At 41.0% G+C, this 22268-nt stretch overlaps 2 protein-coding genes across 3 annotated transcripts in view; one reads left to right on the top strand and one right to left on the bottom strand.

Moving 5' to 3' along the window:
• The first annotated feature begins 1106 nt into the window (after positions 1 to 1106).
• Positions 1107 to 8959, top strand: LOC119726693 (formylglycine-generating enzyme-like). Its single transcript, XM_038198488.1, has 8 exons — positions 1107 to 1644; positions 2685 to 2759; positions 3359 to 3441; positions 4328 to 4450; positions 5086 to 5200; positions 5518 to 5631; positions 5895 to 5954; positions 6643 to 8959. Exons 1-8 carry the CDS (start codon positions 1174 to 1176, stop codon positions 6766 to 6768), a joined length of 1167 nt encoding a protein of 388 aa, XP_038054416.1. The 5' UTR covers positions 1107 to 1173; the 3' UTR covers positions 6769 to 8959.
• Positions 8960 to 9661: 702 nt separating this feature from the next.
• The window catches only part of LOC119726692 (serine/threonine-protein kinase B-raf-like), a 53317-nt gene continuing 40710 nt past the window's right edge, over positions 9662 to 22268 (bottom strand). For both annotated transcript variants that reach the window (XM_038198486.1, XM_038198487.1), the window contains 8 exons: positions 20408 to 20568; positions 19426 to 19537; positions 18666 to 18927; positions 17469 to 17515; positions 16485 to 16603; positions 15342 to 15473; positions 14594 to 14728; positions 9662 to 13464 (listed from right to left, as the gene is read on the bottom strand). In XM_038198486.1, the coding sequence (XP_038054414.1) occupies positions 13282 to 13464; positions 14594 to 14728; positions 15342 to 15473; positions 16485 to 16603; positions 17469 to 17515; positions 18666 to 18927; positions 19426 to 19537; positions 20408 to 20568 (1151 nt within the window). In that variant the 3' untranslated portion in view covers positions 9662 to 13281. The remainder of the gene's footprint in view (positions 13465 to 14593; positions 14729 to 15341; positions 15474 to 16484; positions 16604 to 17468; positions 17516 to 18665; positions 18928 to 19425; positions 19538 to 20407; positions 20569 to 22268) is intronic.

The following is a 22268-nucleotide window of genomic DNA, read 5'->3' as shown; positions in this document are numbered from 1 at the left end:
TTTAAAAACATTAATAAACGTTTAAAATGTTTTTCATGTTTTTCCTGCTGACAACCGCCGCGAAGGCGCTGTTGCTGAGCCGAGGATCAGGAGCACACTCTTCATGTTAGGGTTTTCTCTTGAAATTATACGCCAATAAATCTGCTTATTGAAAACATTTGTGCATAAGTTTTTTTTTCATTGTCTTACTGTCATAGACTGAAACAACAATGAACAACTGAGAGCAGCTAGCTCCCGGTGACTAATATGCTGAAGCATGAAAATTAATTTTTTGCCTTGAATGAAATCACAATATTCACAGTATTGATAGCATGAATATGGAAATTCATTACTTTGCATAATAATGCGCGATTATCAATGATAATGGTAAAAACTTCACCTTCATCATTGTTCTAAGTGGCTCGAAGCAGCCTTTATCAAAAGTCGTCCAACGTACGCGAACCGAAACAAAAAGTGTATACTTTTCGTCCGCCAGCTAAAACCTCGATCCTTTTTAGGTAGCAAACGTGAGTAGATATTATTAAAACGTAAACTCTGCTTTTCTGTCATAGAATAAAATTGTAGGAAGGCAGTGACATCATGGTAAAGCATACAAATGGAACTTTCGAAAACGTTCGATCTGCTTTTCTGACAGCACAGAAAAGCAGTCTGGTCCACCCGTCTCTGTCAAACTTACATGTTGCATAATTCATATAAAACAGTGACGCAATATGACCTGCGCCCCGATCCGCCCATAATTATTATATGTTTCCGTTTAGTGGTTTTGATATTGCCGCTAAATGCGGAAGTGGCTCGGTCAACAATCTCTGCTATAATCCGCCATACAGCGGAAGGATATTCAACCAAAATTCACTCAAACATCATGTTACTTTTCTTCTATCACACTGTGAAAAAGAAAATAGTTTTGAAATATATTATAATGAAATTAAAGCTTTATAGAAATAAATGTTGACTATTGTGGCTTGTTTACTGACTAAAAAATACTTTGTTGGCTCTATTTCTTTTAGGGCCATATTTAAAGGACCTGCCGATGTTGACGAGCGTCCTCTTGCGGCTGAGTTTCAACAACTTTAACGAAACCCAGACTCAACAAGGTAATCATTTGCGAGAAGTGGTTTGGGTACCAGACCTTTAAGTTCAGAAGCAGACGACACTGCAGCAACCTCAACCAACATGGGGCTGCACGCAAATGAAAAAGGTCTAGCAAAATGTTTAGTTTTTATCACGATATGTACGCTACTTATCTCTGCCGATACAGATTCAAAAGTTTCTAGTGATTCCAAGAGTTGTGGTGCCGAAGAAGATGGGGAAAAATCCGGGAAAGACTGTGGTTGCTCTGCTCTCAATCGACAAAAAAATGAAGATGAAGACGTCGGCAGCGCCTCGAAGAAATACACTGCTGAGTTTAATAACGGAAATCAAGAAGAGAACGAGCAATCCGCAACGAATCAATTTGTTCGGACTAACCAAATGGCTTTTGTGAAAGGTGGAACATTTACCATGGGAACAGATGAGCCAGTCATTTATGCAGACGGTGAAAGTCCTGCCAGACTCGTTACTTTGACATCTTTTTATTTTGATGCGTACGAAACGAGTAATGCCGAGTTTGACTTGTTTGTGAGAAAGACGGGTTATGTTACAGAGGTAAACAATTGTTGGTAATCCTTACTTTTATGACCCCTTTCCTATATAAGGTTAAAAGACTCACCAAAACAGCTGACTAAATGACACTCAAAAGTGACATTCTGATATTAATTGACAATTTGAACATTTGGCAATGACACCTCTTGAATATCAGCAGGTTTGATTTTGTAGAAAGAGGGCAGGGTTTTGATTTATGAGGGGTTAAAGACGACGATGACAAACAGAAAATAAATTTAAAAAGCAAGATGGTGAACTGCAAAAAAAGGTAGGAAAGTCACATTTTCTTTGAAAGTACTTTCAAAATTATAACTAACATGAGTTTGTCTGAAGAAAAAGGACTTCTTTAGCCTGCAAAAGTCACTTTGGTACTGGACAGTCATCTGCAAAAGTCAGTTTTGAACAGAACTCGTACAAAATAGAGGTGTCCTAAAAGTAAGGATTACCCAATTGTTGATGGCATATTCAACAATCATGCACATTTTAATTATCGATTCAACTTTAAAGGGTTTCTCATCCTGAAATTGTGGTATTATGCATTTGCAGTGACTTTGTGTTACTAAACTTACTTATTGTCATTAATATGAGTACATTATTTTTTTGGAAATCAAAGTTGAAAGTAGAAGTTAAGTGAAGGCAAATTGTTCTTATTCCTCCATGATTGAATATATGTAGGCTACCATTTTTATGAAATCAAACAGTGGCATTTCGTTTTAAAAATTGTAACTGTTGCTAAATAGTGACAGTTCTAGTGCTTTTTTTTCCACACTCTTATTCTGCGACCCTTGCTGTATTTCCATCGCTGATCATACAGGTAATATGCATAGAAATCTTGCAAACAATAGATTTGTATTAATAATAGTCTGATAAATTGTGCAGATATGATGCAGGCAAATACATTTTTTTCATAATTTGGAAGATAATTATTTTAAATGTGGAAAGAGTTTCTTTGAGCGGGTTATTTTTGCAGTTGGATGCAATTCTCCAATAGTACAGCAAAATTTTTGTTTGAAGATTTACATTCATTATTTGTTCAATTACAGGCAGAACAATTTGGAGATTCTTTTGTGCTCGAGAGCAGAATTAGTGAAGAAGTGAAGAAGGACATCAGTCAGGCTGTGAGTTGAACTTGGGATAAAGTCTTATGATAGGGAAGTAGTGTCGTATTAAAGTCTGGTCGTAAGGAAATCACAAGTCCAGTCACAAGTTACAGAAATGAACCACAACAAAGGCATGCCTTATTTGCCTTTGTCACAGTTCATTTGAATAGCTTGTGACTTAACTTAGGACTGGATGACTTGTGATGACTTGACTAGTCTGAAAATTTGGGACTCTCAATACTGTGTATGAGAGTCCCAAAACCTAAGGTATTGAAAACATGCAATGCAAGAAAATAGACTGGCACATGAAACAACCAGTCCAACAACTCTTCAGTACTGCATCAATCAACTGTGCGAAAAGAAAGCAACTGGCACGTCTGGTTTCTATACATTTCTCCATAGTCAGCCACCAGACTAATGACAATGAATGAGGAGGTCAATCTTTTCAAACAGTTGGACGATGGTTGGACATGTACCAGTCTAGTCTTTAGTCTTTAGGGGGAGAGAGGGTTATTATTTCCAGCAAAGCATGGTGCATAGAAACATTTGAGATTTCATATTTTATTTTTTTGACAACAGATCTAGACATTTGGTTGAATAGTTTGTATTCATTTTAGGTTGCCGCTGCTCCGTGGTGGTTACCAGTGAAAGGTGCTGACTGGCGGCATCCGGAAGGACCAGACACCGACATAAATGACAGGTACATCCAGCGATATATGGAGGTCTCTTGGGGAATAATGAGACTGTGGGGTGATGCAACCATGGAACTATTCTTTTGTAATGGCTCTGATATGCTCCGACTGAAGCATTATCCCAACTACTGTTTGCATCGTTCCAACTACTGTTGGCATCGTCCCAACTACTGTTGGCATCGTCCCAACTACTGTTGGCATCGTCCCAACTACTGTTGGCATCGTCCCAACTACTGTTGGCATCGTCCCAACTACAGTTGGCATCGTCCCAACTACTGTTGGCATCGTCCCAACTACAGTTTGCATCGTTCCAACTACTGTTGGTATCGTTCCAACTACTGTTGGCATCGTCCCAACTACAGTTGGGATCGTCCCAACTACAGTTGGGTCCATTGCTATAGTTGGGGCTAATTAACAGCTTCATGCAGGAACCAAGCTTTGGTTTGTGGGTTGATATTAATGAAACATATATAAAGGATCATTAGTATCTTACAAATAACGATAGTTTCTGCATACCTGTACCACATTATATGTGGGCGCCGACATCCGGGATTTTTTTTCATTAGCTTATCTAGCTCCCAGACCTATGTTCTTGAAACTCAATGGTTCTTGAGTCTGGAGTGCTGAATGGTAACACATAGCAACCAATGAAAACTGGTGTGCAAATGAATAGATGTTTTCATCGGATGACGTCAGCCCGCCCCCTATATTCCCTGATAAATCCATATAACAATACAGTGCTTGGGCAGGGTGGTGCTACCTGCAGGTGGTAACAGGCAGGGCTGTTCGGGGCGGTGAGTGGTCACCAAGAGCTGTTTATGCATGGCGTCCTGTGTAAGCGTTGAGCTGAGTTAGTGCTTTCTGTCCTTGCTCCCCTATACTTGGCATACACAGAATGGACCACCCTGTCATCCACATCTCCTGGAATGATGCCAGCGAGTTTTGCCGCTGGGCCGGGAAGAGGTTACCTACGGAGGCTGAATGGGAGTATGCTGCTAGGGGAGGACTCAAGGGAAGGTAGGCAGTGGCGCACCCAAGGGGGGGGGGGGACACCTCGGGGGGCTTGAGCCCCCCCCCCCCCCCAAGAGGATGTCAATTTTTTTTTTAGTCCCACAATTTGGCCTTGGTGATATGTATGTGGCCTATTTTCGAGTAGTATAATAGGGGTGTAAGTGGTGCCACCACTTTCTGCGGCCAAAAATTTGGGCAAAATTTTTTGAACAAATTTTAACTTCTAAAATAAATTGTGAGCCCCCCCCCCCAAAAGCCAAATCCTCGGTGCGCCACTGAAGGTAGGCTTGATGTAATCATTCACCCAAACCCTCCTGAATCCTTCAAAAGCCACCAATCATTTGCAGGATTCGGGAGGGAAAAATCCAGCCACTAAATGACTGCTACTGCATGAGGAACTATGCTCCCTGAAAGTTACGGTACAACGAATGTATAATTTGGTTTCCTGCACAGTGTATTATTTTAGAGACTTCGGTATTGCATCTCATCTTACAAAATGCCTAGGAAGGAAGGAAACCCTAGCTTTCCCATGACTTTCTGAATCACTGCTATACGGTTTTGCGGTAGATTGAATTTCACTTCAGACTTGTACAGTGCCTGATTTGATTTGTTTCTTGATTTGACTTAAATCTTGTCCCCAGACTCCACCCATGGGGTAACAAAGAACTGCCTAAAGGGGAGCACCGGATGAACATATGGCAGGGGGAGTTTCCTATCACCAACACGGCTGAAGATGGCTACGAAGGCACATGTCCAGTGAGAACTATTGTCATTGTCATTGTCACAGTCATTGTCCTTGTCCTGGGCATTGACATTGACATTGGTCTTGTCATTGTCTAGTCCGAGTATCACCCGTTGTTCAAAGTCTGATATATCTAAGCATGCAAATTTATGCTGACTTGGGGTGTAGCACGGCGCAAAGCTGTGCCAATTGTCCCTTATTTATTACTGGGGTCAGTGTCCTGAACACTTGTGTTTGACAAAAGAGAAATACAGGATGATGCTCGACGAAGGGTAGGGTTCAAGTTAATAAAAGGTACATTTACTTACTGATGATGGCAAACTCTTGGCAGGTTACGGCCTTTGCGCCGAATGGTTACGGACTCTACAACACAGTTGGTAATGTGTGGGAATGGACATCAGACTGGTGGACGAACAGACACAGTGCGGAACCACAGGAAAACCCAGTGAGTTAGCACAATTTGTGTAAATCAACCGATCTTTGTTTTTTTACGCAATCGCTTACTTAAAGATATACATAGTTGGGATGCTTTCAAAATGGTGTAAAAAATCCAACATGGAACAGTTGATGAAAAAAAAATTCAAAAACTTTGGTTATATGCAGGATACTTGTAATTTGTGACTTTTGATCATCAGATGTACTGAGAGTTATTAAACTTTGGCCCTCACAATGCCAGTCCACTATTTTTTCTTTCTCTTTAATTTTCAGAAAGGTCCCGATAATGGCACGGACAAAGTGAAGAAAGGTGGTTCCTACATGTGTCACAAGGTGGGCAACCTCTTCCTTAACCCTCACCCTTGAACACTTTTACTAGAAAGTATCCTGAATCTGCCAAAATCCATCTATTGTGTCATGCACAAACATTTTGGTGTTGGTGACTGCTCTGAATATGGAGGCATCCTGAATCCATCAAAATCCTGCAGTACCGCTAGGCTTACTATCCTGAATCCATGAAATCCCCGTTTTCAACATGGAGGTATCCTGAATCCGCCAAAATACTCCAAAACAGGGGTATTGATTTTGATGGATTCAGGTACGTTAGGGTAAATGCACTCTACTGTGTCATTTACATGTAGGGAGTAGACATCACGCTTTGATATATACAAATAATGAATATTTATGAGTGCAATGGCAAGAATAATTTCATGAGGTGACAGATGGAATGTTCCATTCCACAAGGCCAACATTCATCATTTGTTTTATACAACACTGAATAAATCCTCGTCATCTCATATGTCAGAGCCACCAATCGTGTGACCGTGCACTGGAACTTCTATTTACCGTGAAAAATAAAGGTCTTTTGTGGTGCGGCCGGGCCGTGGGTTAGGACGAGTAATTCAATGACATGTGATCAATGACCCACCAATCAGATGACGGGGATTTATTCAGGCATTGTATACAAACACATGTTTTCCTTTCTGTATTTCTATTTTTCCTTTCTTTTTTTTTATTCTAGTCCTACTGCTACCGATACCGCTGTGCAGCAAGAAGCCAGAATAGCGTAGACAGTTCAGCAGCAAACCTTGGATTTAGATGTGCGGCTGATAAACTGCCAGAGGGTGTGGAGTGCACAAACTGTTGAATTGCCAGGGGGGTACGTTCAACATTAAAAAAGTGCCTTCTGGAATCAAGTACTTTTCAGGCTTGTAGAAACAATAGCCTTAAACAAAGTTTTAAAGCAACAGTCTGATAATGTTAAACAGCTTAGCAAAAATTAAAAGTGCTAAGCAAAATCTTGTGATAATTAATTTCAAACCAGTTGCAAGAATGATGCATAACACAACATCATAACTTGTAGGTAATATTTTGTTGAAATCATTTCTGTGGAAATCATTTCTGTGCCCATTGATTACATTTTTGTGTGTTTTGCCAGGAAGTGAAATCAAGTTGTTCGCAACTGACATGTGACATCAATTGGAAATTATCATGGCAGTCTAACATATTGGAAAAATCAGTCAGTGTTTTTCTAAAGGCTTTAGCATGAAATGCAAACCATGTTTAGTCCTAAACCTCCTAAATCCTTCAAAAGTCGCCAGGTTTTGAGATTTGGGAGGATTTTGGGATTTGTAGGATGTGGGGGGATTTTGTAGGATTTGGGGTGGATTTAGTCCTAAACCTCCTAAATCCTTCAAAAGTCGCCAGGTTTTGAGATTTGGGAGGATTTGGGGATTTTGTAGGATATGGGGGGATTTTGTACGATATGGGGGGATTTTGTAGTTTGGGGGGGATTTTGTAGGATTTGGGGTGGATTTTATAGGATCTGGGAAGGTAGAGTGCCCAGCTTCGGTTACTTTACACTGGGCTTTACACTGAGTGATTTACTAGGAACCTTCCTCACTCTTGCAAACTCCAACACCGCATGGTAAACTGTACTCAGAAACTGTTGGACTCTGATTATTGGTGGTATGCCTAACCAAGCATAATCAGATTACTAGTGTCAACTGTCAAGCATAATCAGTTTACTAGTGCAGTACTCTAACAGATTCAAACAAGCCCTGGTGTTGGTGTTTGACTGGATTGGGATTGTGAGGGTTAATTTAAAGAATGTATCGCTGGTTTTCTGAAAAGTGGTTGATTTTGAAAGGTTCAGAAAAGCCCAAGCAAATATGCCTGAATAGGTTTTTTTTTTAAATAAAATGAAGCAAAAAGTGAGATTGGTATTTAAAGTATTATTAGGCATTCTTTACTATGGTACACTGCAGGATGAACCTGGGGAAAAAAAACCTTTATACACTTTAGAAAAAAACCTTACAAGGCAAATGTATTATACACACACATAAATAATAATAATAATAATAAACAATCATCATCGACTGTAAACATAGGAACCTGGTTTGCGTCTCGTATCTCAAAAAACTATCTATAAAATCATCTCCACAATTATTACACTTTGAAAATTGAAACACAAAAATTAAAATTTACGACTATAAAGTACAATACACTGATAATCCTTTCATTTAAAAAAAGACATGGAACATTTTCATAGGTCAAAAACTTGAAAGTATACTTTAGTGTCGATTGGTGCATTTCAGCACCCCCTCCCCTTGTAATCTGTGTTTTGGAACTTCAAGATGCTCGGTGATTTTGCTTTAAACAGAAACCATACTGAGGGTTTGTTTTATTGGTTTTGCAGGTAAAATCTAAAAACTTAACATGATTTACTTTTTAAATTCTTAATCCATGTGCAATTCATTTAAACTTAAATGTAACAATCAATGGGACTGTACATTTTGTTTTTTTAAATGCAAGTTTTTTTAAAAATCCTTCAGAATCAGGATCCAAGTGTCTTTTTTGCTCTTGTTCAACAAAAACCTTGTTTTATTCCCGAATTTACGTAATATTACAAAAGTGACTTCACTGTTAGTTTAATCACAGACCATTTACAATGGTCCGTGGTTTAATGGCAGTAAACTCTGTTACCTTTTTTCGCATAAACTCAGAAGTTGTCCCCATATTTTAGTCATGCCGAACATAACTGCAAGATCATCTTTTTCCCCCAGTACTTTATCATTTCTGATTACATTCCACGAAATCTTCAATAAATTTGATTGGTATCCAAAAACATGAACTTTAGTTCTTTCCACGCAGTAGTTTTCCTCTTAGTTTTTTTCTCTCCACTTTTAGTAATTATTTCCCTTTTCTCAAGTGGGTGACAAGAGACAGAGTTTAACTAAGAATCAAATCAATACCATCAGTGTGGTCCCCCTTTTTTTTTTTTAGTGATGTTTGACATCAATAAAAGTCCAGTGTGTAATCTCTGTGACAATTGTCAACAGGAGCCTGCTGTTGAAAGTTGGTCTGTTGCATCGTGTATTGTTGTATTGGAAAAAGTGAGGAGATAATGTGACCCGTCGCCACAGATTAGCTGAAAGTCAGAAATTGCCATTTTACAGTAGTACATTGGGGCAAAGCCAAAATTTGAAGGGGTTTTGTTGATTGTTTGTTTCCAGGTGAACCTTAATCTGAAAGTCCTGTGCTCCAATTTTTTTTCATTCAAACATCTTTGAAACCTATTTTCAGCCCGTTTTGTTAGTTGACTGTGCATTCACTGTAACACAACTGCAGGATTTTTCAATGCCATTTTCTCGAGAATCAGCTTTACAACTTCAAGTATTCGGTGGTCTGTATTTCCGTTACTAAACTCAGTATCCTTGGCCCAATTTCACGGCGCTGCTTAACAATAACAGTCAGCAGAAAAGTTGTGCTTTGCATAGCAGAAAAATATGCTTACCTTAAGCACTATTTCACGGCGTGGACGTGTTAACGGTCGCGCGTGCATGGAGATTTCTATTGTTACGTCACTAAGTTAAGCAAATTTTTCCTCTGAAGTAAGCATGCCTTTTGCTGTGCTTATGCTTACAGTCTCCATGAAATAGACAGAGCCTCTGTTAGCAGAATCGTGTGCTTAGCAGCGCCGTGAAATTGGGCGCTGCAATGTTCTGCAGAATCTAAATAAATAAATATCTCAATTCTTAAAAAGTCAAACTTAAAGCTCATTTTGTGATGACAAGTCACATTTTTGATTCTCCAATTTGCAAAGTAACTCCTCATTCCATTTTCTTCCCGACTCCCGAAAAACCCATCTATTTCCTGCTACAACCAATTAATTAAGATTTTTTGCAGGTGTAATTATAAAACCAAAACATCACTTAGCAAACTAATGCGCTTAGCCAAAATCAAGTTGGAACTGATCACAAGCAATTATACATTGCAGTGCACTTTTGGTTGGTAACCTTTCATAGCTGAGCAAATCTGTTGTGTGATTGGGAAATTCTGTGCTTACCAGATCCATGTAATTGGCTCCGGAACAAATTTGTTAAAAATCCCTTGCTGGTCAACACTGTAGCCCTTGTTTAATAGGGGTGTGCATTTACGGTAAGTACAGGAATGGGGTACCCGATTGAAGAAAAAAAAACACGGTTGTCCTGGTACCTGTTACAGAAACCCAAACCCAAAATTCGCATCTTGGAAGTTGCTGTTCGTATTGTTCATAAAGGTTCGCACTGTAATGCTACCACATCGGTGCGTCAATACAGCAAGAAACAAGCGTGTACAGTGAGATTTATAGCTTTACAGTGCAAGCTGCAACTTTCAGGAGGATCATTAACTTGAAATTTGTTTTGTTTTTCCCCATGAAGCCTCGTATTCATTTTGAAAATTCCCCACAAATGACATTCAATACCTTTCTTTTACATTGTCTGAGAAGTTACTAAGTAATTTGTAAAGTTGGTTAAGGGTACCCAATCCCCCTAATCTGGAACCAGATCCAGACATCGGCGGTTGAGTAATCGGGTACCAGTTCCAATGCACAGCCCGATTGTTTAAGCAACACAGGCGAGCTATACTTCTCTAATTTTAAAACGATGCCCCAGTTTCTGCCAAGCTCAATATTGGTTTGGACAATCAAACTCAAGCCTCGTTAATCAGGAAGAATAAACAAGGATTGAAACAGACAAGTACAACTTATTAAAAAGAGCAGGGATTTACAACTTCAGAACAGTCTACCGCCAAATACACTACCAACAAATTTGAAAGATTTGCCTCTTTATCAACATTTTCATACATGGTTCAAGGTTTTTTTTACCCCACCAAAAACACAAAAGTGGTCCTTTTTCTTCTCTCACGTTCGGGCATGCAACTGGGAATTTAGAAGAAAAAAAAACGAGGCAACTCCAAACCAAACTAGAGTTTGTACAGTGTTTTTCAATTAGTAATGGCATTCATGAGAAGTAAAAAACCGAGGAAATCAGCGGATCCGAGGAAAAGTTGCATGCCTGCACGATGACTGAATAACAGCCATTTAGTAATTGCCAGATTTTGGGGATATATTCTGTACATGTATGTTAACCACAATGTGTGGCCACTCATTAACACTTAAACCATGCACGCTCATATCTGAATTTCCAATAGTCATACGACACCTACTACTGCCCGTAAAATAAATACCAATTCATTAAACCTCTGGATTATTTTTTTTTTGGTTGAAACTGTACAATTATGTTAGTAAAGGCATACACAGGTTAATTGTAGCACATGTTTTTGTTTGTTTTAAGTTTCTAAATACTGAACCGGCAGTATATATGCAATAAATCTTTGTACACATGTATCATAAGCAAATGCAATTGAGTTCATGAAAAAATTCTAACCACTTTTTTTTTTCTTCTTCTTAAAAATTCCACTCCATATCTGAAGTCGCCATCATGACCGGAGGAATTTTATAGTCAATTTGGTGGGGCCAGCCCACAATTCGTCCAATTTCTTTGTAATTTCATATCACTTCATTTAGACTGAAATTGCTCCTTAAAATTCATTTACAACTTTAACAATTAAAAAAAAAATTATGTTTATAAAACATCCACTAATAAATTACAACTTGACGTTCTCCCGTAGCACACCGGTAAAAAGAAACAAATTCCTCTCAAAAAAATTACACCTATCCTTTTGAAAAAAAATTATAATGTACAATAATTTAAAACATTTAAAATGAGTATTGGCCGTTGTTCCAACTGATTGCCACATTTTACCAAATGATTAAAAAAAGCCAAAAGTTGTCTAGACAGGCAACATGTTAATATCAAAGTGACATGAAGTGGATGTTCAATCAATTTTGTCGCAGCCCAACACCTGTTCGGTAGCTTCAAACACTGCACCATTTCGGCTCAGGCCAGGGACGCGACAGGCAAAGTATGGACCTATCCAACACACTATAACCGAGCATTCACGTAGGCCTCCTTCAAGGGCAAAAGCATTGTGCGTGCAATTGTACAAAGCCACGGCCCCACGACGGAATCTCTAAACAATATCTGGCACGCTGCTTTTCACCATTGAAGGGGCCCTACGTGAGTGTCAGAGCGACTGAGTGGTCGATGGAGTAGTTGGAAACAGAGACTGGATTAGCTTTGTATACACAATAATGTTTTTTTTTCTCTACACAATGGAAAACAAAGTAATGCATCAATGTTCTCAGATGCTGAAATTCGGTTTCCTGGCAAAAAGAAATCAGAAACGGACTGCAAGAAACATCCAGCGATCTCTGTCTGTTCAGCAACCAACTAAACTCCCGTTAGTGTGTGTTATCCGCCGACGAGCAGCAGGTGTGTCCTGAAGAACTCCACTTATGGCGCTTTTCGACTGCTTACGAGAGCTCCTTGGGAGAGAGAGTACGCACGAATAATGTCTGATTTAAATGTGCGCTAACGTCTAGCATTCTCACTTGAGCGGTAAGGGTAGGTGTAGGGCCCCAGTGTCTCTCCTGTGGTGATATCAGTGGTCCCTCCATACTCTCTCTTGGTCATCAGTGAGGGGGTACTTGTGCACGGAGACTACACTCCCCCTGAAGTACAAACATTTAATTTGACTCGCTATTGTCAAAAACCACCAACTCGTCTGTTTCATCTCCGCAGCCACGTTCTGTAGCGAGGCACAGTCGTTTAACTCAATTATGCCAAGGAATTTTCTCCAAGAGTTCAACTGTCTTTTCTAGTTTTATTTTTATACATGCATCCAAGGCAGTTTTTTTTTTGCACGGTGTCATTAAAAACTTTGGACAAAATGCATAAAAAAAAGATAAATCCTGTCCAACGGTAAGAATTTGCCGCAGATGTTTTTAAGTACCGGTAGTGCCACCCGCACTTTGCACCTCCAGACCTTCACCACAGATCTCAGTAATCAGTCAATCTGTGTTCTCTTTTTAACATAACGTGATTGCCTTCTGTGGTCACCCATCCTGTGTTATTCAAACGGCACTTGATTCGTTGTCGCTCCCCAAATCAGCGATTCAAAACTGAAGTACGTTCACTCGAACCACAAGACATTTCGTCATCTTGCAACAGCGACATAACGATCCAACTCGGCGCGAATTCAAATCTGTGACGTCACCATCAAGTTTTTCATGCTAGGAGTCCGCAAACCTGGAAGGCATTTCAACTCCGGCGAAAGTCACTACAATTTTTTCACGACTTCAAATCTGCTGCACATTCGCAAGACGTACAACTGTGAATTGCCTGTAGACCAAGTCCCACACGCAACGTCTGGAGGTTAACACAAAGTCTCGGCAATATTTCTGGTCTCTTTTTTTGTTTTGTTTTGTTAACACCTATAGCCCTCCTGTTCCGGTGAAGAAGGGGAATGCACCAAACTGGCTGTTGATGGGAGTCTTCGGGGAGGGGCAGTACATGAAGTCGTCGGTCTGGAAGCGGGCCCGGTTCATGGAGGGCTCCGAGTGACTGCGATGCACTTTGGGAAGGAGACGGGCTAAGCCTTCTAATGAGGCCAAGATCTTTTTTGGGGGGGGGGGAAGAGAGAAAGAAAAACATATTATAAAAGGGCCACTTCATTTTTATTTTGGAGGGGGAAGTCTTTGGCTTGGCCAAAACTCAATAAATATTTTTCCGATATGAATTTTTTTTTGTTTTTTTAAAGCAAATGAACTATTCTTGTCAAATATGGTATCAATAGTTGCGATGTATTTTTTTGTTTTTAAGTATTTCTTTTTTAAAAGCTGTGAAAAAGAAGGCGCTTTGAGGGTTCAGCTTTTTTTGGGACACTGTGTAGTGTGTGTGTGAGAGAGATTCTACCATATTTCTGCTGTGCTCTGCGATATTATTTGGCGTGTTTTTCAACACCAACAACATCCTGTGTTAGGTTATCCCTCCGACGCAGAAAGCCCTTTTACTAACACACTTACAGTAAGAGGTCCCCCGGGGACCCAAATATTTAGCGCCACGGTTTGAGGCTACACAACACTGTATCCACATGAACACAATTTTGCCATGTCTGTGGACTAAGGAGGTGTATTGTATACATAGTCTGTGGTCAAGCCGTGCACTGTCTACCCGCAAGTGACCTTGTTTGTGCACGTGTATATGGTGGGTCCCCGGGTGGGCAGAAATTGCGTCGGAGTTGTTTTGTGCGCGTGTATATGGTGGGTCCCAGGATGGGCAGAAATTGCATCGGTCCTTAGCCCAGGTTGTTAGGCTCAGATATGCCTGACCCGGGGTCACACACTAAAGGTGACTGCATATATCCGTAGGGGGTGTCTCTGGCTAGGATTAGATGGAAGATCACCAGAATTGGTTTGAAATTTGTTTTTAAATTAAGGTAATTAACCAAATTGGGTCCCCAAAAGGACTAGTTTCTGCGTCGGAGGGTTAAAAGGTCCATAGCAGAGCAACCTCAAAAGATTGTGAGGGAGCATGATACGGTAAAGTTTACGCAAAGAAGGGCTTTCTGCAGGCCGAAATTAAACAAGTGCGGATGCACGGTAGAATAATCACTCACGGTACTTTTACAAAATTAGGTCAAATGCAAAGGCGGCCTACGTCTGAGACGAGACGAAAGTTTTCAAAACCCTTCCTAATCTGAAAGAGAATTGAGGCAGTGATTGGACTGTTGTCTTTTTTTTTTACCTGTGGGAATAGTGGTCTCTCATCTCTGTTCATCTTACAGCAATCTACGATAAGTCTCTTCAGCGCTTTGGGCGTGTCGTTCCTTGCCTTGCTTGGTTCCGGTGACAGGTAGCCACGCCCGACCATCCAGATAATCTGAATAAGAAAGAAAAGGGGGGAAGAACAAAAAAGTGGTTTTAACATGAACTGCAGTTAATACATTCATCCATTCAATCATGACTTGTATTAGTGTCATAGCCTCTCGTGTCTATGTTAATTTGAAATCTGCTTGGTATTCTGATCTGTAGAACAGTCCAAAAATATCAAACTTGATTCATTGATCCTGCAGCCTTCTTACTAATTTCTTAGAGTTGTGGAATCATCAGTGCATTGAAGCCACACTAAGTTTCAATAACAACTTTAAAAACTCTTTGATTTTTTTTTGCTAGTGTTAAAGCTAAACCCACACATCGGATTGTTTTGCACTGTTTATACAGTGAATTTATACATGAATCACACATTAATTAATTTTTTTTAATTGTTTTTTCAATCCAAGTTGACATTCTTTGCTGATTTCACACCAATTAGAAAAGTCTGACAAAACTCTGGAGTTTTTGAAGCCGTGACTGCAAATTTAAAAATATTTTGAAAAAATCTCTGGTCAGTGTGTGCACCTAGCTTACATCACCGCATAAATATGTTCAAACAAAAAGCTGTAGTATGCTCTGCAGTTTGCCCACGGATTTCCCAGCGTGCCCGGGATACCAACCTGGTCCTTGTTGTTGATGTTGGAGTAAGGCAACTGACCGGAGACCAGCTCAAACAGCACCACTCCGAAGGCGTAGACGTCCGACTGGAAGGAGTAAGGGTTGGGATCTCTCATTCTGATAACCTCTGGGGCCTAAAAAACAAACAGCAATGACAAACAAATGAATGCATTGAAACATAACCCAGTTTCCATACCAATCATTGGACCAATCTCCCAACAACAAGTCATCTATTAAATCTCGGGTCAAGTGACAAGCTCTTGATATGATCTGTGGCAAAGGCATTCCTCTCGCATTGTTTATGTCCTCTCTTACATGTGGGCCATCTTGTGATTACTTTTGTGATTTGAAAGGTAATGCCATGGTGCATCCAGGCAGGGGGGGGGGGGGGTTGAAGCACCACCAACATACCCCAAATTTAACCAGATTAGCCCCCCTCCCCCACCTCCCTCCCCCCATGACTTCCAAAATTGTGGTTCGGCTCCTGTGATACCTTGTTAATTGGAGTTTCCTGTTAAAGATCAATCAGTGACCTGAACCGAAAAATATATTAAAAAAACACCTCTTTGTGTCTACTTCATGACCACTCAAGAGCTGTGCGTAGGACACACTCAACGAACACACAAATATGAGCATATACAGTGCACAGTAGTCACAATTAATTTTCATCTGAAAGTGCACAAGCCCATAGAATGACTTTGCGCAAGGCATATGATGAAAATGCATTTAACTATCTCTGTGCACAGAGTCCACACTGTATTATTGATAATAATGTGCTTATATAGTGCTTTATACCAACAATCTCAAAGCACTTCACAATTATTACCCCTGTTCATCAGGCCATGAGACCAGTTTTTGCAGCAGCTCGAGATCAGCGCATTCTTGTCTCTACCTTCACAGGTACCCATTTACACTCCTGGGTGGAGAGAGGCAATTGTAGTAAAGTGTCTTGCCCAAGGGCACAAGCACCGTGTTACTTGTCAGGGCTCCAACCCACACACGTGAGTCGAACACCGTAACCATTGGACCACAGCGCTCCCGATTCCTCCCCTTCTCCTCCACCTTCCCCCGCCCCTTCTCCTCCACCTTCCCCCGCCCCTTCCCCGCCCCTTCCCCCGCCCCTCCCCCCGCCCCCTTTTTCTTACCATCCACAGGATAGAGCCAGTGGGTTGTTCACAGAGCTGAGAACCACTCCATCTTGATTTGACCGTGGCCAGACCAAAATCTCCAATCTTCACCGTCAGATCATCGTGCAAGAAAATGTCTGGGTGGCACGGTCAAGGAATTTTTTCAAATTATTAATTTTGTTACTGCTGAGGTAGTAATGCATGCAAGTAGTCCATTCCAAATCGCAATTTGTTCACTTTCTTGCTACTTTGGACATAAACTGTCCAGTTTGTAGGTGTGACATCATTTTCAACTTAATGGAATAGTCCATCATTTGTAATTTGTGCATTTTGTTTGTTTGAAGCAACAAAAGTGCTCAATATCTGAAGAAGGATGCTGAACAACCAATCTCATGAAGTTTCAGCTTAGCTTCAGCTGCATTTTTCGAGAAAAACAACATTGTAGGATCTCGATTTCAAATCAAAAGTTGCTGAATCATGTTTTGAATTGGGCATAAATCCAGCGTCTGAGACACGTTCTCACTTGCCGATTGCAGCTATGCGATGTCGCGCACTGATCCGACGAATTATAGCAACCGTGCGCAGGTGTGCGTCGTGCCAATAGGGCACGCGCTTCGCCGATTAACAAAACGAACTACTAATTTAAATTTCCTCAAGGTGCTTCTTAAGAAGCACCGTTGGAAAGGCTTTCTTTCGTTGATTTCTTCAAAATGACAGCTTGCCAGAAAGAATAATTCCACAGGAAGTTTAGTCCCGTTACTATCTTTCAACCAAGTATGTTTTGCAACAATAATTACGCCAGTCACTTTTTGGACAGCTGCAAATGATGGACTCTGGTTTTAACCACGTGCCACTGCACACTGAGTAGCACTGTAACCATTGGAACTGGGAGTAGTGCACGTGCGCATGTATAACGCAGTCACTTTGAACCAGATTAAGTACCCTCATAAACAACTGAACTTGTCTTTAGCAATCAGGGTATAGATCATTTCCAAAGGATACTATTTGACTTCATATCTCGATGGATGATGTTCTTGGCGTGAAGGTAACTGCAACAAAGACGAAAAGTGGGGTCAAGTTAGTACCACAAAATGAATCAGTGCCGCAAAATGATTCTACCGCAAACTTTTAAATGGAAACAGGTGCTTTTCTACTGAAATCTCAATGAGTATACAGTCGACTCTCATTAGTACAAACTCTGTTAATACAAAATTCTGGTTATAACAAACATAAAGCCTTGGTCCCGACTGTGCATTTATGTGCACAATGAATGGGACTGATGTTCCTCTCAATACAAAATTCTGATATAACAAACAATTTGGCGAGTTTGTTATAACGAGATTCGACTGTAATTTGAATGACCTGAAGTAGTAATTGACCTATCGCCATTTGCGAGTTAGCCACGCCCCTAGACAACCCTATGGAATTTGTGTACACTAAGTTTTGTTTGTCTCAGATGTTGCGCGTTCCGCGTCCATTTGTATATAATTGGACAATATTTCACAAGCTGCGTTGACGCGATTCTACCACGATAGGTCAATTCACTTGTTCCTAGATCTTAAGGGCAAGCGTACTGTCTTCTGACTGACCCAGTCACTGACTGAATAAATGTGTCATTGAGTAGAAACAATGTCCTAAGCTAAGAATTTCGTTTGCACCTTGATGAGGCACGCCTAGTCTTTCATGCAAGGTCTTACCCTTCAAGATGAGCAATTAACACCCTGTAATAAAATTGACATCGGCCTTGGTTTCCAGCAAAGGTGAGAAACAATTTCATCACACTGTATGACAAAATTTGGAGACCCTGAAACTATCAAAATCTGTACAGGGGTTGCCATTGGGCAATTCCAACTTGGGCAAATTCCAACTTGGGCAATTCCAATGTAAAGTGCATGACAGAGCTTTTCAGAGCTCAATGAATAAACCTGAAAATGTAATTTTTGAATATTACACATCCATCATCTAGTAGTGGTCAAAGAGATTACAAACTAGGAGTTTTGGATCATTTCTCAGAATCATTCATTTGATATCACGATTAATTTGCTCCGTCGTGGACACTAAACTTCATTTCATAATGATGGAATTGCCTAATAACAAAAGAACAGGCTTTAAAAACGGATGTATGAGAATATGTGCAGAGTGCAATGAGGTTTTTTTTGGGGGGGGGGTGTAAGAGTGTTTCAGCCTCTCCAGACTTACTCCATGCCTTGCGCCGTCTGCCGGGCGATATTGATCAGGTTGTACATCTCAAACTTGGTCTCCTGGACGTGCAGGTGCTTGTAGAGGCTGGAGCCCTCGCACCACTGGGTCACGATGGACAGCTGGGGCTTGGAGGTGCAGCCCATGAACAGGAGGATGTTGGCGTGCCGGGTCTTACGCAGGACGGCCACCTCGTTCTTGAAGGCCTGGAGTTGGGAGGCCGTGGGGTCCGTCACGTTCAACCGCTTGACGGCTACGGGACCTGGGCAGTTTGGGATAGAGAATAATATTTAGTGCACATAGCCACCAGTGCTCAAGGCACTACATCTTTATTACCCCTGCTCACTGCACTCATATAAATTCTATTCTCATTTCATAAAAAGACTATCTCAGTTTCCTATGGGATATACAGCTCGTTGCTACCATAAGGGTGCAAAGCAGCTAATATCAACCACAATCCACCATCTCTGCGTTGTGACAAAGCCTCTTGCCCAAGGACACACGCACCACAGCCCCAGGCTGGACTCGAACCCTCAATCTGCAGAATTATACATAGATCTTTAGTTTTATCATCCAGAACACAAGGCCACAGCACTCCACAGTGATGAAAAATCTTCAGAACTAAATATATTTTGAAAAGGGTCTTCGGAACTCAAGAAAGTAAGGTTCCTAGCTCATCCAGCCAGACGTAAGGCCATGTGACTAACTCTGTGAGCGGTCCGCAGCTGTACAATTACATGCAGGTGCACTTTATACTCACCATGCCAGTGGCCCTTGAAGACCGTTCCAAACGATCCCGATCCTATCCGTGGACCCATCAGAATCTCATCAGTAGGGATCTCCCAGTCATCGTTAGAATCCCGTCTTTGCCTCTGTGGGATGTCCACCAGAGAAAAAGCATTCACATCCAAAAATTTCATATCATAATTGCACCATTTCAGAGTGACACCAAACCAAAAAGAAAGTTGGAGCGACTCAAGTTGAGCCAAATAAAATTTGGTTCCAGAATGGGGAACTATGTATCAATTTTTCATTGACTGGAACCTGGAGATATTCTGAATGACGGCAGCAGTCAATCTTTCTGGAGTAGTCGATCTTAATTGTTTCAAATGTCAAAGTGAATTCTAATCCTCAGAATAACACAACACAACACAAGGCTGAAATGAGTGTTACATTCCTCGCTACACTACACACGAAGTAATTTATCATTACAAATATGGTCCACAAAATATTCAGCTCCAGTTGTTGTTGTTGTTGTTGTGCACTCATGCTGAGGTTCCTTTCTCTCAAAGTGGCAAAAGGCACCAATTGTGTGCTCTGAGAATTGTGCACAATTCAATCGAAAATGGTGTACACTGTGTGGTATTGGAAAGTTCCTGAACTGGTGGGGTTTTTTTTTGGGGGGGGGGGAGGGGTTGTAACCGTTTGACAGAACAATCCCACTTCTGGGTGCCAGTATCATTAAAACCATTTCTACGGATGGCGTGTCATCATTATGTAAATGAAGTAGCATACATGTAATGTGTAATAACATAAACCAGAAAATTCATACCGGCCCCAATCCTCAACAAAAAAACATACAAATAGAAGAGTTGGGTTTAGCAGTCTGTCTACTGAAAAAAGTATGCCTGATTACTCTTATGTTCATTTTAGTTTTCCTCCTTTTCTGATTTTGCCAGCAAAAATGAAAAATTGGCGTTTCGCATCCACCCCCTCCCATTCCACTTCCCCATGAAACTCACAGGCTTCCTGATTTTGGTGTCTTCAGCTGAGCTGGTGGAGCTAGGCGGGCCTCTGTTCTTCCACCGATCCCGGTGTGTGGGAGAGGCTTGGTTGTTGGAGACGATCTTATTGGGACTGTGGACCACTGAGTTGGGTAGACTGGAGGCTAGACTGGCCATTGCTGTATTGGAGGGGGAAGAAGGTGGGACACAAGACAGGGAACACAATTTCAGAAATTTAGAAGGGGTTCTGGACAAAACGAAGCAGTTATCAGTTTCACATTGGCATATCCCTTTTCATGCCTTGAGCGGTAAATAAGGAGAGCATTCGTGTCAAGACAACAAGATGCTAACTCATCAGAAACTCAGAGTAGTAACCGAGTCAAATAGCAAGTCAATCACAAGTCAATCGCAAGTTCTTCGTCACACTTCAGTTGAACAGCTTGACCACTATTTTCAGCAGTGGCAACTTGTGATTGACTCGCGATTGACTCCTGAGTCAAAGACAAAAGAATGATGCAATATATGAACGATATCAAGAGAGAAAAAATGCCGGGAGCTATCGGGGGGGGGGGGGGGTGATGAAATCGGTGACAAGCAGTTAGATAGTCTAATGACAAAATGCAGAAACATTGGAACAAACAGAAGAAACAAACTGAGGAATCTTCTTTACATAACGGCCTAAACACTGGCAGAAATGCCATGGAGCTTTAACCACAATATCACAGACCTGTCAACGTTTGTATTCTGTGTCTATTATCTAAAGGCATTGATGGAGATGTCTGTCAGTAGCACACTGCTCCCCATATGTTTTCAATGCCGGCACCCAATTATACTCCTGTTTAGTCCTAGCCCACAACTGGATTATTACATGTTCGCTTAATGCAGAATAGTCCCTCCTTGAAAAGCACATCGCTACATAAAAAGATGATTCAACCCAAAACTTTGGAATTGAGGCACTTTTACCTGAGAAATTCCTGGCATACCGGTACCTCCTACATGCACATAAATAATAGTAGGCTTGAGGAATGCTCAGAATTTTCTTGGTACTTGAGCCAACATTCCCAAGACTGGAATAGACCTAAGAGATAATGACCGCACAGTTTGTTTACATACATGTGCAGCCTCGACTCCATGGGCGCGTGCGCGTTCCTTCACTAACCCCTGGCCGTGATGTACATGTAAACGATGCTGACTTGCTATTCAAAGCATATTGCGCACGCATTTCGAAGATTGCACGCCGGGTGCACCCATAATGCGCTTGCGTGCTTTGCACGTCACGTCACGTATGAAAATTGTTTGTTATTCAAAACTCGCGATGCCTGTACGATAGGGATTATGGTAGCCTCGTTTTTCGCTTAAAAAACCCTGTATCTTCGGTTATAAAGGGACGAAAGGGGTACGTACATTTAATACAAATCTTTGCTTAATAACGCAGCATCCAAACCTTATGTTTGAAAGGATTGATTCTTCAAAATCACAACTTTCAATATTTTAAAGATGGCGTCGGCGCATAAAACGGATAAACTGCAGCCTAATTATATGTGCCATATTTTGATACATTTTAATGAGACAAATCCAGGGGTTGAGATCGCGCAAGGCATGATGGGAAACAACATGGCACAGCAAGATCTCGTACCCATGGGAATGAGGTTGATACATGTGCGCTTTCCTATGGGAGCTTGGTGGATGTAGTCCCCACCTGGCCCTAATTTGAAAGCGCACATGTAACCAATGCAAGACGTCATTATGTCTTGGGTTTATTGATTCATCTTGTTGATAACGCTCTCTACAAAAAACATGCAAGCTGCATGGTGCAACATGAATATTCATTAGTCTCCTGATCCTTAACCAATCAGACTGCTCCGTCCAAATCTGGTAG

Source organism: Patiria miniata, unplaced genomic scaffold (genome assembly GCF_015706575.1).
Source record: "Patiria miniata isolate m_02_andy unplaced genomic scaffold, ASM1570657v1 HiC_scaffold_2, whole genome shotgun sequence".
In the NCBI taxonomy this organism is placed as follows: domain Eukaryota; kingdom Metazoa; phylum Echinodermata; class Asteroidea; order Valvatida; family Asterinidae; genus Patiria; species Patiria miniata.
Note: the sequence above shows the minus strand (reverse complement) of the source record. Positions and strands in the feature narration are given on the sequence as shown.

What these genes read in the sequence shown, in the direction of transcription:
- LOC119726693 (XM_038198488.1), top strand. Translation starts at nt 1,174, where the DNA reads ATGGGGCTGCACGCAAATGAAAAAGGTCTAGCAAAATGTTTAGTTTTT. An exon ending in AGACGGGTTATGTTACAGAG is followed by an intron (nt 1,645 to 2,684) that starts GTAAACAATTGT and finishes GTTCAATTACAG; the next exon opens with GCAGAACAATTTGGAGATTC. An exon ending in GACACCGACATAAATGACAG is followed by an intron (nt 3,442 to 4,327) that starts GTACATCCAGCG and finishes TGGCATACACAG; the next exon opens with AATGGACCACCCTGTCATCC.